This window comes from Humulus lupulus, chromosome 3 (genome assembly GCF_963169125.1).
Source record: "Humulus lupulus chromosome 3, drHumLupu1.1, whole genome shotgun sequence".
In the NCBI taxonomy this organism is placed as follows: Eukaryota; Viridiplantae; Streptophyta; class Magnoliopsida; order Rosales; family Cannabaceae; genus Humulus; species Humulus lupulus.
In genome coordinates, this window is record NC_084795.1 from 277,145,525 (window position 1) to 277,160,797 (window position 15,273).

At 33.9% G+C, this 15,273-nt stretch overlaps 1 protein-coding gene across 1 annotated transcript; it reads left to right on the forward strand.

Annotated features, from left to right (window-relative positions):
• The first annotated feature begins 4,635 nt into the window (after window positions 1-4,635).
• Window positions 4,636-5,685, forward strand: LOC133825748 (uncharacterized). Its single transcript, XM_062258652.1, has 2 exons — window positions 4,636-4,757; window positions 5,037-5,685. The coding sequence occupies exons 1-2, from the start codon at window positions 4,636-4,638 to the stop codon at window positions 5,683-5,685; spliced, it is 771 nt and encodes a 256-aa protein (XP_062114636.1).
• The last annotated feature ends 9,588 nt before the right edge of the window (window positions 5,686-15,273 follow it).

Genomic DNA, 15,273 nt, shown 5'->3' on the forward strand with positions numbered 1-15,273 from the left:
GGACTTAATTTGACGTTTGGAAGCTTTTGATTTGGGTTGGAAATGGTAGAATCGAAGGAGGAGATTTCTGTGCTGATGCTGGCTGAAGGTAGCGCTACAGCGCCCAGTGTAGGGCACTACAACGCTACCTGCAGAGGAGGTTAGGGCGGTTTGGTTCTGAGTATAGCGCTGTAGCGCTACTCTGTTTCTTCAGGACCTTGTTTTGCGTGTTTTTAAGGGTTTTTGGCTCGGGGTTTCAATCCTTAAGGCCTGGGATCGAATCTACTCACTGTGTGGGCATGTTTCGAGGTCCCGAGAGTGGGGTTTAGATCAAGACCCTATCTTTGATAATTTTCATTAATCGGAGGTTATGCTTGGTTATGACTAGGTGACCACTAAAGGATTAAGGATCGATCATTCTCAAGGGTCGTTCTTGTTCTAATTCTCGCTCGAACCGGAGGTAAGAAAACTACACCTTGTGTATATGTGACATGCATGGTTGTTCTTGATGCATGTTGGATGTCTAAATGTAATGTACGAGAAACATGTGATTAGGACATGCTTTGTATATTGAGTATGACATCGTTCAGAGCTTGAGCCTCTGTGTTTATGCATGATCCTAATTATGCTAGTATTTATTAAGTAAGCATGTTGAATGCCCTGTATTTGGATATTGGATATGTGATATATGTTTGGTGGCATTACTTACTTGTATATGGCACTGACTAGTCAAGGACACTGACCTAAGAGTCAGAAACGACATAAGCATCCTGAACGCGGGGCCGAATGAAGATTAGATCTAATCGATATCAACATTGAATGACTCACATGGGGTATTAATGCTGGACCGGCTCTAAGGTCGATGAAACTTATAAGCGCTCGGCTAGTCTAAGACTAGTTACTCAGAGCCAAGGCCTAAGGCCTAGGTGACTGCTTGTCACATGGCTAGGGAACAATGTTCCAGGGTTATGACTCTATGGTCATGAGGAAGGTTATGTTGATGACTAGTCATCATGCACCTATCCAATCTAAGCTAGTGAAAAGATCACTTATTTACTCGACAGGGTTATGCTGGTGACTATTTCACCAGATACCTATCTTGTTAAGCTAGTGAAATGATCACTTATCTATAAGCTCCGGTGACCCTATCGTCACATGGCTGTTGGGAACAGAACCCACCTTAGTGACTGTACCACTGTCACTCTTCTATTGGGGCTAAAAGCCCTGAATGGCTATTATGGTCATTGGTTGATGTGTTATACTCAACATTGAGTGGATTTGTTTGCCTGCTGGAATAGGGCTATATCTGTTAGGCGTATGCCTTATGATTTGATGACATGTTATTACTGTTCATGAGCATATATAAGTTTTCTTGCTGGGCTTCGGCTCATGGGTGCTATGTGGTGCAGGTAAAGGCAAAAGAAAGCTGGACCATCCTTGAGCTGGAGAGCTTAGGTGACGACGTGTACATATGCAGCTGCTCGACCACCACGACCGAGGTTTGAAGGGGAACTAGTGTTTAACCTTGTTTTGCCACTTAGATCGGCCTGTTGTAAATATTTTTTTGTAACAGACTCTGAAATTATATTTTTGGGATCCTAATGTATATAATAAACGTTCTAATGAAACGTTATATCTTAACCAAGATTTTTAATCCCTAAACCGCTAATCATACTTAGTTACACGATTTTGGCCAAATGACTCGATTAGCGAGTTTAGCACTGGTTACAAGGCACACTGTAATGGTCCCTGGAGTTTGGGGCGTTACAATTCATTCAATAGGTGCTTAAGACTCAGTCAAAAACGTTCAGAGGCAAGTCAGGATGTTAAGGCTATTTTTAACATTAAAAAACCAAACTTTAAAAAATACATAGGTGGGGCCGATATATCGCCCCCTATAGGCGATATATCGCCTTTCCCAGTATTCCCAAGGCTGGTTTGATCGTTCGTGCAAAGTCGACGTATTTTTCGTATCTTCCGTGTGGCGATATATCGCCCCCTATAGTTGCGATATATCGGCATATGTTGAAATATTATACACGTAATTGCACTTTATTAGCTTAATTTGAATTAGATAAACAACTTTGATTGAGTCATAATACGATTTTAAAGGTGCTGGAAGGTTCTAGAGCTTCTAGATCTTTCTTTTATTAAAAATATTCATCAAAAATACTTAATTCCTTAATATTCATGGTTATGACAAGTGTCATGATCTTATTAGTTCTATCCACACCTTATAGTATAATAAATGACATCTTTATAATCAGCTATATTAATCAAATCTTACGTTATAATTAATATTCTTAAACTATAGGTTGAACTTTATAAAATTTATAAGCGTTGCTATGAGTGTTCGACTAAGTCCCGACTTGAACCAAAAACCACAGTAACTATCATACTATAACTACTACTAGCTATTACTACAACCACTACTACTACTATCTAACTAGCTAAGTAAAGTTCTAGGACTCTACAGTCTTGTTCCTCAGGACCTTGTCCTTCCTGTCAAGAATCTGAATTGGTTGCTCCTCATTAGACAAGTCTGCCTCCAATTCCAAATCCTCATAACTCAGTACATGAGTTCTATCTGACACATACTTCCTCAACATGGAAATATGGAATACATTATGCACGCTAGACAGTGTAGAAGGTAAGGCCAACCTATAGGCCACCTGCCCGATCCTCTCCAGGATCTCAAATGGTCCCACAAACCTAGAGCTGAGCTTCCCCTTCTTCCTGAACCTCTTCACCCCTCTCAGAGGTGAAACCCTATGGAAAACATAGTCTCCCACCTGGAACTCTACGTTCCTCCACCTCAGGTCAAAATAACTCTTTTGCCTACTCTGAGAAGCGAGCATCCGAGCTCTAATCCTCTCGACAGCTTCAGTGGTCCTCTGGACTGCATCCGGACCTAGATATTTCCTCTCACCCATCTCATCCCACTGAATGGGCGACCTGCACTTCCTACCATACAACATCTCATAAGGTGCTACTCCGATGGTAGACTGATAACTGTTGTTATAAGAAAATTCTATCAGAGGCAAGTATTTACTCCAAGACCCTTCAAAGTCCAACACACACGCTCTCAGCATGTCCTCCAATATCTAGATAGTCCTCTCAAACTGACCATCGGTCTGAGGATTATAAGTTGTGCTGAACTTCAGATGTGTGCCCATCGCCCTCTACAAACTCCCCCAAAACTTGGAAGTAAAGATAGGGTCCCTATCAGACACGATAGACCTCGACATCCCATGAAGGCGAACTATCTCTCTCACATAGAGATCTGCACACCGGTCAACTATGTAATTCGTCCTCACTGGTAGAAAGTGAGCTGATTTCGTGTACCGATCCACAATGACCAAAATAGAATCGTGCTGGCCCACTGTCCTAGGCAAGCCTACCACGAAATCCATCGTAATATCCTCCCACTTCCACTCCGGGATATCCAGAGGCTGTAACAGTCCTACCGGCATCTGATGCTTAGCATTGACCTACTGACAGGTCAGGCAGCTCGCTACATACTCTGTCACATCCCCCTTCATCCTAGGCCACCAATATAAAACTCTCAGATCCTGGTACATCTTCGTGGTGCCTGGATGAAGAGAATACGGGGTGGTGTGAAACTCATCTAGAATCTCTCGTCCGACCTTGGTGTCCATCGGAACACAAATCTAATCCTTATACCTCAGTAAACCCATACTTGACACCAAATAATCCTTAGCTATTCCAGCTAGGACGTCCTCTCTAACCTGCCCCAACTGTGGATCATCCAACTGTCTCTGCTTGATTCTCTCCAAGAGAGACTGTAAAGTGATGTTGGACAACCGACCCACCACTAACTATATCCCCGCTCGAGTCATCTCATCATCCAACTTCCTCAATATCTATATGGCACTAAATAATTGTCCCGGCCCCTTCCGGCTCAAGGCATCTACTACCACGTTGGTTTTTCCAGGGTGATAGAGGATCTCACATTATCTCTATGGAGTAAGATGTAAAAAAATTGATCACAAGAGTTTGAAGTACTTCTTTACCCAGAAGGATCTTAATATGAGACAAAGAATGTGGATAGAATTAGTCAAAGACTACAATAGTGAAATTTTATACGACCCTGGTAAAGCTAACAAAGTAACAGATGCATTAAGTAGAAAGACATCGACAAGCTTGATGTTCCTTAAAGCCTTGTCCAAACTGCTACAACAGGAAGTAGTAAGATCGAGCATTGAAGTAGTAATCGAAGGATTGTCCAATCTGACGTTGCAGTCGACTCTACTGGAGGAAATAAAAGAAGCTCAAGAATTAGATCCTCACCTAACCAAGGTCAAAGCAGAAGTCAAAGAAGAAAAAGTGAAGAATTTCAATGTTTCTGACTCAGGAATACTAAAATTTAAAGGAAGAATTTGCGTACCTGCAAGATAGGACATTAAGAAAAAGATTATGAATGAAGCTCATAACACTCCATACACGGTACACCTAGACTCGACAAAGATGTACAGAAGTTTGATGGAACACTTTTGGTGGCCAAGCATGAAGAAAAATGTAGCCCAATATGTAGCTCAGTGTTTTACGTGCCAAATGATTAAGGCAAAACATCAACAACCTGGAGGAGAACTGCGGCCCTTGGAAATACCAGAATGGAAATGAGAGCAGATTGCAATGGACTTTGTTATTGGACTTCCACGAACAAGCAAAGGATATGATTCGATATGGGTCATCATCGATCGATTAACAAAATCTGCTCATTTCCTTCCGGTAAAGGTGACGTACACAGGGGATCAGTTAGTGGAAGCTTATGTGTAAGAGATAGTACGATTACATGGAATTCCAATTTCCATAGTGTCAGATAGAGACTCAAAATTTACTTCGAAGTTCTAGCAAAGCTTGCACAAGGCTATGGGGACAATAATGAAATTTAGTACGTCTTTCCACCCATAAACATATGGCCAAACATAAAGGACTATACAGACTCTTGAAGATATGCTAAGAGCGTGTGTCCTGGACTTTGAAGGATCGTGGAGTAAATATTTACCGCTGATTGAATTTGCATATAACAACAGTTATCAAGAAACAATAGGGATGGCACCATATGAAGCATTATATGGGCGGAAATGTAGATCTTCTATCCATTGGCATGAGGTGGGTGAAAGAAAGTACATAGAGCAACAAACTGGACCAGATATTGTGACGTCGACAATGGAAGTCGTTCGAAAAATTCAACAGAGGATAGCAGTAGCCCAAAGTCGACGAAAGTGTTATGCAGACAAACGAAGAAGACCATTAGAGTTCCAAGTTGGAGAAAAAGTATTTCTACGGATAACACCAATGAAAGGTGTTATGAGTTTTGGACAAAAAGGAAAGTTGAATCCAAGGTTCGTTGGACCTTTTGAAATATTAGACCGAATTGGAAAAGTAGCCTATAAATTGACACTGCCACCAGAGTTGTCGGATGTACATGATGTATTCCATGTGTCTATGTTGAAGAAATATATTCCTGATTCCAGTCACGTGTTGCAACATGAAGTTATCCAAGTGGACAAAGACCTTACCTATGAGGAAAAACCTGTCCAAATCTTGAATCGAAAGAATAAGGTCTTAAGAAATAGAGAAATACCTTTGGTCAAGGTATTATGGAGAAGCCATACAATAGAAGAGGCTACGTGGGAGCGTGAAGATGAGATGGAAGCTAAATATCCTGATTTACTCTAGATTTTCGAGGACGAAAATTTGTAAGGGGGGTAGATTGTAACTTCCACTTCTTTCTACAAATGCATTATAACAATTATGAAAAACAAGAGAATATATTTTTATTCATACTTTTGAGTGCATTACAATGTTAATCAAAAGCTAGAGCTATTAAGTAAAGTGGAAGAATAATTAATTGTACACCCTAAAAATCAGTGTGTATCTTTTTAGGTAGCTTAGGTACAGCTGGCTAGCAAAAGGCTATAATCGATGTTCCACGTGTTCACTTTTCATCCAGGGGAATTTAGCATGATTCCCTAGATGAATAGCTCGAGCTGGTGAGTCATTTAGCAACTTACCACCTGGAACCATTTGTGTAATATGGCATCAAAAGGCACGAGCTGACATTACGTTTAGCTCATGGTACGCCAGAGGTCTGACGTACCACAGGATCTTTATAAAGTTGACAACGCATTATAAACGTGCATAAAATAGACATCACGTGTCTGTATTATTCTCGAATTCCCGGATACGCAATATAAACGTGTGTGATCCGGCCCATTATCCATTTTACCTATTGATTAGCCACACTTCATATTAAAATTTAGATATTAATCATTAATGTCACAGAGATGATGTGAAGGATCAAGAGATCACAGTATAACCCCAACACCTACCCAGAGATCATTCTCCTATAAATACCAAGACCCTGGGTAGTGCAAAAGGTTGGATTCTTTTGGTAATGCAAAAATAGAAAGAGATATACAACAATAATATTGACTCGTGGACTAGGGAATTTTAACCTCCGAGCCACGTAAAAAGGAACGAGTATTCTTATTATATCATTCTAAGTACCTTAGAGAGTGATTATTCTCATTACGGTTTACCCTTAAGCACTAGTTCCTTCCAGCTAATTTTCGTAATACACTGTTGGCGAAAAACCGTGTCAACACTAATGAATACGCAACTATAATATCCATGGGCATTTCATTAGTATAATACCCATAGAATGATGCAAAGTACAAGCAAACAATCACTAAAGTTATAAGCAATAAAGAGAAATTCATGATTAGATGATGAATTTTATTTAGAAGGGTAAGGTATGAAGAAGTTGTTGCAAGTAAATGGTTGAAGGAACAAGTATTTATATGACAAAAACTAGCGGTTATGACCGTTGGTGAATAGTGATCCGACCGTTGGAAACAGTAACCTGACCGTTGGGAATATAGTTGTATTCTACTATGAGATTTTAACAATTCTAAGTTTTTGAAGTAACTAACACATGAGAATAATTAATTTATGGATGTTAGAGAAACTTTTTCAGAAAAGTTTGTGAGTAAAAAATGTTGGACTAAGTAATATTAGAAGATTGGGAAGTTTTCATTTTTTGTTGTTGCTATTCATCGGGTACTATTCATAGTAGGTCCCACAGCGGGGCCCACTCCATGGGTCCCACATGTTGATGCAGTAGTGATACAATAATGACTTTAGCAAACCACTATGCTTGATATTTTGAATATTTTATTATTCCACTATGATATTTTATTATTTTACTATGCAGCATAGTAACCCAAAGTTTTCCTATAAATAAGCTCTTCCAAAATCATTTTGAATTTCAAAACCTCTTTTTCTTTCTCTCACTCTGCCTAAAAATCTTCTTAACACTCTTTTAAAGTTCTAAATCTCTAAGATCTAGGCGAAGTTCTGTCTGTAACGCTAGCCTACGAAAACCTTTTAGGTAAGCTTCTTACCGAGCATTTCAATTCAGTTACTTAGCTATTATATATATATTATTTTACCATGCCGTTATAATGCCAAAATTTATATATAGATTATTTTACCATGCCGTTATAATGCCAAAATTTATAATTAGATTATTTTACCATGCAATTATAATGCCAAAATTTATATATAGATTATTTTACCATGTCGTTATAGTGCCAAAATTTATATATAGATTATTTTACAATGCCAAAATTGAAATATAAACTATTTTTATGTGTCATTATAATACTAAACCTATATAAGCTATGGTCACACCTTCGACTATTATGGACTTTTATTATATGACCTTATTCCCTATTATTATGGACTGATATTATGACCTGGACATTTCCGTGTGACCATGACCACGACTTTTAGACCAGTATCTCACTATGGACAATTATAGTATGACCATACGCCTGCACATAAAATAAACAATAAAATAGGAAAAATGGAATAATGACAATTATAAACTAAAATTACATCACGTAGATTTTATGTAAGTTAATTTTGTGTTTTTATCAGGAAGCTAACAATTTCGGTTGTTTTATCAGGACGCAAGGTAAGTAGAATCCTCATTTACAACACAAGTCTTTTATGTGTCTTATGTGCAATCATATGTTTTACATGTTATTCTGCTATATTGTATTTATGCATAAGTTATTTTCAAGCATGGTATATTTATTATGCATAAGCACGCTCAATGTTTACAGATATATTATTGAAAGCGTTAAAGTAGATGTGCTACTTGGGAGACGTACTTCCCTACATAATGAATATTTATGAGGGAGAAATTCCCTATTATCATGTTTATGTTCAGGTGGGAATGTGATTCCCTATGTAATGCCAGCAGCAGCATCCTCTAGGGCTCAAATGAAATGAAAGTGAAAGAAAAAAAATACATAACATGTTGCACATTTATTTTAATGCATATGAGGAAGTTATTCTACTTACTGAGCCTTAGCTCATCAGATACTGTTTGTGTTATAGGTAAGATGCCCCAAATATAAATGGTTGATGAGTATACGTGGAGCCAACGTGATTGTACATATGTGGCTGACTTGAAGGGAGTAAAGTTCTGCTATGCTATATTATAAATAAACGAGAAACTTGATTTTATATTTATATTTCATAAAAAGTATTTTGTGAACTTTATAATTTACATAAAGCTTTAAAAGTATTTCATGAACTTTGTAATTTACATAAACCTTTTCAATTTATCGCTTGGATACATCTCTAGTTCTACATTAAGGTGTAGTAGAGCCACAAAAATTATTTATAAAATTAAGATTTTTATGTAAGATAAAGTTTTTATTTGGTTGTGGGTATTGTATGGTTTGAAGTTATGAACATTAGTTTATGTATTGTTTAATAAAGTTTTTTTTTTTTTGTAAATTCTGAATTTCAGTATTATCGTATTCAGGTTAAACTTTGTTTTTACATTATATATATATGTATGTTAAGAAATGAGGTCGTTACATACAGGGATGACAATTAAGCCCCGGATAATAGTTCGTCACACACCGAACATCAACTTAGGTCCGTCATAAAATTTTGGCAACTAAGCCTACCAGACATAAGTCTGTCATACATCATTGGACACCTTAGGTCCAAACACACTTACCCTTTTATTGTACCTGAAATGTTAGGTCATACAAAACATAAACTAGACCATAAACTAAACTACCTAATTTTCATTACAAAAAACCGCGATATTGGAGACAAAAGCGGGATTGGAAACTCCTAAAACCAAACATAAAGAAGCCATAAGTCTTCTAGAGAAAAGAAGATGAATAGAAGATCTAAACCATCAAGAAATTAACTTACCAAAGACCTTAAGTTTCAAGAAAATCAAACACCTAACCAGAAACCATAATATCAAGTTAGGTTTTGAAATAAAAGGAAAGAATACAAAGAATGGAAATGGACTAAACCTGAAGATTAAAAGTACCTTAGACAACTTAGGGCTTCGTTCTATACCTCAAACACTGAAATCACTACAAAATCTTACTTCCCAAGTGTTTAGAAAAGCATTAGATTGGAAAGCTTTTAATCCCAAAACCCTAGTGTTTTCTCTCTAGAATAAACTTAGCAGCTTGGAGGCTTTGAAGAATGTTTGAATGATGAATGGAATGGCTGAGTGCAATGTCCTATTTATAGAGTCCAATGAGTGAAACTAACTCCTTTTAAAATGAATAAATAAATGATTAAAAAAATACATTTTTTGCTCAACAGATGCTCAGAACTCGGTTAAAAACGTTCAGGAACAAGTCAAAGTTTTTTAGGGCTGTTTCTAGTTTCGGATTCCATGAAAATTAAAAAAAAAATGGTCACTGGAGTCGATATATTGCCTCCTATAGGCGATATATCGCTTGCACCATAATCCCAAGGGTCTATGGTTTTGTTCGTGCGAAGTCGACGTGTTTTTCGTATTAATCATAGGCGATATATCAGCCCTTATAGCTGCGATATATCGGTATACGCTGATATTTCAAACACGTTTTTGCACATTTTCAACACACTTGGATTTGTTTAAACTACTTTGACTGAGTAAAACGTGATCCTAACAGCTGGGGGAAGGTTCTAAACTTTCCTAGACTTATCCATGATTATTTGTATTCATCAAAAACCTTAAATATTTAATAAACATATATGTGACAAATGTCACATTCTTAATTATTCTATCTAAACCTTAGATTATAATAAATAATATTTCTAGGACCAACTATATTAATCAAACCTTATGTTAAAATTAATATTTCTAAACTATAGGTTAAACTTATAAAATCCATAACTAGCTCTACGAGTTTCCAACTAAATCCCAACTTCAACCAATATCCACGAAAACTAAAATACTCCAGCATAAGCTACTACAATCTAACTTAGTAAAATTCTGAGACGCTACAACATACCATTCATACACAAGCAGTTCGGCTAACACGAATATCCATAAATAAATCTCATGGTGCCGTACTTTCATTGCAATGCAAATCACAAATACCAAAAGCATTGCATGTTATATTATTCTACAAATAATATAATATTTTAATTAAATGAATTATGTGACAAATAATAGAGTGTGACAAATGTTATTTTGTCAAATGTAACATATATTGTGGAGTTACAATTTGAGAAATTGTGACCATAATAAGTTTTGTAACAAATAGAGTGGAGTTACAATTATTAAGAAATGATGATCATACTTTTTATAACTCTCACAAATATTCACCAATTGATGTGTAAAAGGAGTTACACGTCTTGAATTTGATTTTCATTAGCTATACTATTTTATAGTTGTTGTGTGCATAATTCTAACTCCCAATGGGGTCTGATGGCATTAGAAAATCAAATGGTGGATCAGAACTCTACATATAGAAACAATTTTACTCACTTGGATGTAATGTGTGAATGTGAAAAAATACACTACATAGTTTAGAATACTTGTGATGACATGCTCATCTTTAGAACACTATGATGAGTATGGGATAAGGTTTGATACATCCTTATAAGCATTTCTAGAGATATTCTCAAAGTGTTCTTATGAGGGAGGAAATAGCTTTTAGGACAAATGTTTTGAACATTGTTTAAGCCTTGTGTTGCTCTTGAGATCTTTATCTTCTACATTCTACTCTCATGATAATTGTCATAATTTATGTAATATCTTATTATCTTTTTTCTTCACTTATGTAATATTATTTGTTAATATTATATATATTTTGTGTCATTTTGATTGTAATCATATTTCATTGTTTATATATTTCAAACATTCCATACATACATATTCATCACAAAAATCACAGAATATGTACTACAGGTGACATCTCAACTTACTTGAAGTAGAATTTGAAGAAACATCGTGACTAGATTGCCCACTAATACCTTTATTGCTAAGTCCTACCAATTTCCATTAAAATAAAGAATACTAATTAATTTTTTATTATTTTAAATAACTTATAAATAAATAAAAGAATATTAAATCTAATATTATTACCAATTTCTAATATTAAATAAACATAAAATATGATTTTTTTATCATCAAGTTTGATAAATATTGAGTTTCCAACTTTGTGCAATTTTTATGGATTTTTTTTCTTTTTTTTACATTTTTATGGGGTTTTGCCCCCATATTCAAATAAGTTTTTTTAAAAATTTATGTGGTAGTAATTAGTCACCACTATCTTTTTTTAGGCTAATTAAGATTTTTGCCCCCGAACTATGACCTATACATTACCATGCTCCCTGGTTTTTTCGGGCCATTAAAAATTCTCCATAAACTATTCACAGTGATGTAAAGTGAGACTTCTGTTGTTAAGTTCGGATGCTGATGTGTCTGTTCACCCGCTGATGTGTCATTGCCACATCAGCGCCACATGTGTAATTCAAATAAAAAATTAATTTTAAAATTAAAAATATGAAAAATAATTTTAAAAATAGATTTTCTTATATAAGATATATATATATTGATTAAAATAAATTTAACAAAAAACTTTAAATAATTTTAAAATTTTGAAAATCTATTATCTTATTGAAAGTATAAAAAATATTTTAATTAATTAAAAATAATTAAATTAATTTACATAATTAAAATATTTATTAATAGTTTAATACACACATTTACATAATTAAAATTATATTTTGAATTAGTCTTTGTGTTCTTGAGTTCACACTTCAACCATAATCAAATTAAATTTTGAAGAACACATGATAAAGATTCCACCATAATCAAGTATAATAAGAGATTCAACCATAATCAATCTTTAATTGCTAGAACCTTGTACAAATCTGTCAGGTGAAGAATAAGAAGCACAACCATAGAAATTAGAGTTTGAAATCTATTATTTCATCCCAAGAACACAAAAAATACAAACCAGATTTTGAAACCAAACAAACTCATACCCAGATTTTGGAACTAAAATTTGAAACTGAAACCAAATACAAACACAAAACTCAAACAAATACCCAAATCAATCCCTTAACCTCATCACCCCAAAGCCTCCACCTGCCTCTCCTGCGACCCCAAAACCTAGAACCGCGAAGCCTCCACCTACTTCTCCTGCGACCCCAAAGCCCAGATCCGACCCTCCGTCCGACATCCGACCACCACCTCCATCCGTGAGTAAAAGCCCCAAGCCTCGTCGCACCTGCAACAAGAAAAATAAAGACGATGGGGCTTTCATCCCGTCGACATCACCTGGGAACAAGAAGAGAGAAGATCAGAAGAAGAAGGAGAAGAAAAAGGAGAGAAAGAGGAGGAAAAAATATTTTAACGTTTTTTAAGTTTTGTTTTCAATGTTTTTTTTTAATTTTTTAATGTTTTAAAAGAAAATAATTTTTTAATAATGTGGTAGGAGAATTGAAATTAAAATATATTTGAAAGTTTTTTTTTAATTTTTTAAAATTAATTTATAATAAGAAAATAGATTTAAAAAAAATGAATTACACGTGTGGTGTTGAAGTGACAATGGCACATCAACAAGTGAATATCCACATCAGCATTCCGTTAGCCACGTGTGGTGAAACTTAACAGAAGTCTCACTTCATCAATGTGAATAGTTAAGAGAGAAATTTTAATGGCCCGAAAAAATCAAGGGATGTGATAATGTATGGGTCATAGTTTGGGGGGCAAAAATCATAATTAGCCTTTTTTTAATAGTTTTTTTTAGTGATATGGTGGTGACGAGTTACCACCATCAAAATAATATTTATTCTAGTTACTTAACCAGGTAGAAAAAGAAAAATAGATATGAAAAAAACGATGTAGTACATGATTACTTAGCCAAGCGTGAAAAAAGAATCATATCTAAATAAAAAAAAATCTAAATTAATCATTATCGTAATTGGTTATAGCTATGTTTGAAAAAATAATAATAATCACCATGGTATCTAGTTACTTAGCCAGGTCTAAAAAAAAGAATTAGATCTAAATAAAAAATACTAAATAGATCATGATGGTAACTAGTTATAGTTGGATTTGGAAAACAAATTGAGATCTGAAATGCAAAATCAGATATGAAAAAAAACAAGAAGAACAAAAAGAACAAGAATAAGAACAAAACCAGATCAGAAGAAGAAGAACCATAGGGGACGGTAGTGCATCATCATCGGGGGGCCGAAGGTGGCTTCACTGGTAGAGGATGAGAAGAGGGAATCAAATGGGGTAGGAGAAAGGGAGAAAGAGAGAGTAGAATGAGAAAATAATTGTTAGAGAGATGACTTTTTTGTTATTCCATTTATGGTAATCAATGTATTGTATTTTATGAAGTTGTTATATTTTAAATTAACTTTTTTAAAACTTACCATATTTTGTATAATTACTTTTTTTCCATACATATAGAAATTATGTTTATTTTTTCATATCTATTTAAACTTCTCCAAAACTAATTAATATACAAAATTTCCCAAAAACTTTCTCGAGTTTTATCCTCTTCAGCCCACCAAACAACCCGACACTTTTTCGGGCTTAAAAGTTTTTGGGTTTTTTAAATTATTAAGGGGTTTGGTGCAAAATGACATTTAATGGTGTGTGAAAGTAAGTAAATGTCCATACTTTTAATTTTGTAGAAAAATAGCATAACCACATTTTTATTATCACATATTACCAAATATGTTATTTAACAAATTACTATTTTATTATAAATATTTTAATATTATGATATATGTATATTAGTTTTTATTTTAAAGTTATTTTGATTTTTTTTCGTTTTTTATGGATTGTTGAATGATATATCATACCACAAAATACATATACTGAGTTGAAAAAATAATATACCAATTACAAAATTATTATTAAAAAATGCATATACTATGCTAACAAAAATATTTACTACAATTAAAATGTATATATCATAATACAAAATTATATATTAACATTATGTATAATAAGATAGAAACTAAATATCATAAAAAAATGATATATCATACCACAAAAGACATATATGCGAGCTGAAAAATAATATATCAACAACCCATAAAAAACTTAAAAAATCAATATAACTTTAAAATAAAAACTAATTAAACAAAACTAATATACATATACCAATATCATAAAGTCACATGCTCCTAAATAAATAAATGATAGAAAATAATAATTTAGGTAATCAACAATGTAAAATGGTCAATTATCTACACTTAAAAAAAATGAGGATATTGCTTCTTCATGTCATTATTCTAGGTCATTTACTATAATTTATCAATTATTAAAGAATGAAATAATTACACAGATGCATGTGATTTGACTTTTATTTACAAAAATCACTTATAAATAATTATTTACATATAAACTATCGTAAACCAAGTTTTTTTTTTTAAATTTTTTTTCTCCTTCTTCAAATCTATTTATTTATCTTTTTTCTCTCTTCTCCAAAACTTAAAAACAAAATTCTGACCACACCGTTGGTCATTTGGGCGCAAGGGTGATACAATTGCGACCTACTCTTTAATGTGATTATTTTGATATGTGGGAAACATATATTTTTTTTGCCGTCACCAGAGAAGATGACTAGAATTAAAAGTAACCTTGTAGTTTATTTTATATTTGGTTAACAAAAAAATTCTTTTTATGCTTTGTTTATAAAAAAAATAGAAAGGTCTCTTCAATAATGGTAATAAGTAATTCATGTGTTGTATTTAAAAAGTAACTATATAGTTGCTTTTTCATTTGGTTAAATAAAAATTCATAATAAAAAACTAAAATGTGTATTTTTTATTATAATACGAAAGTACCTTCTAAGCTTGTTTTCTATTTGATTAATAAAATAAACGCTATTATTTACATGTAGGTTATATTAGTGACTCAAAAGTGAATTAAATTTTTTCATTAAAAAAAGTTACTATATAATATACTAAAAA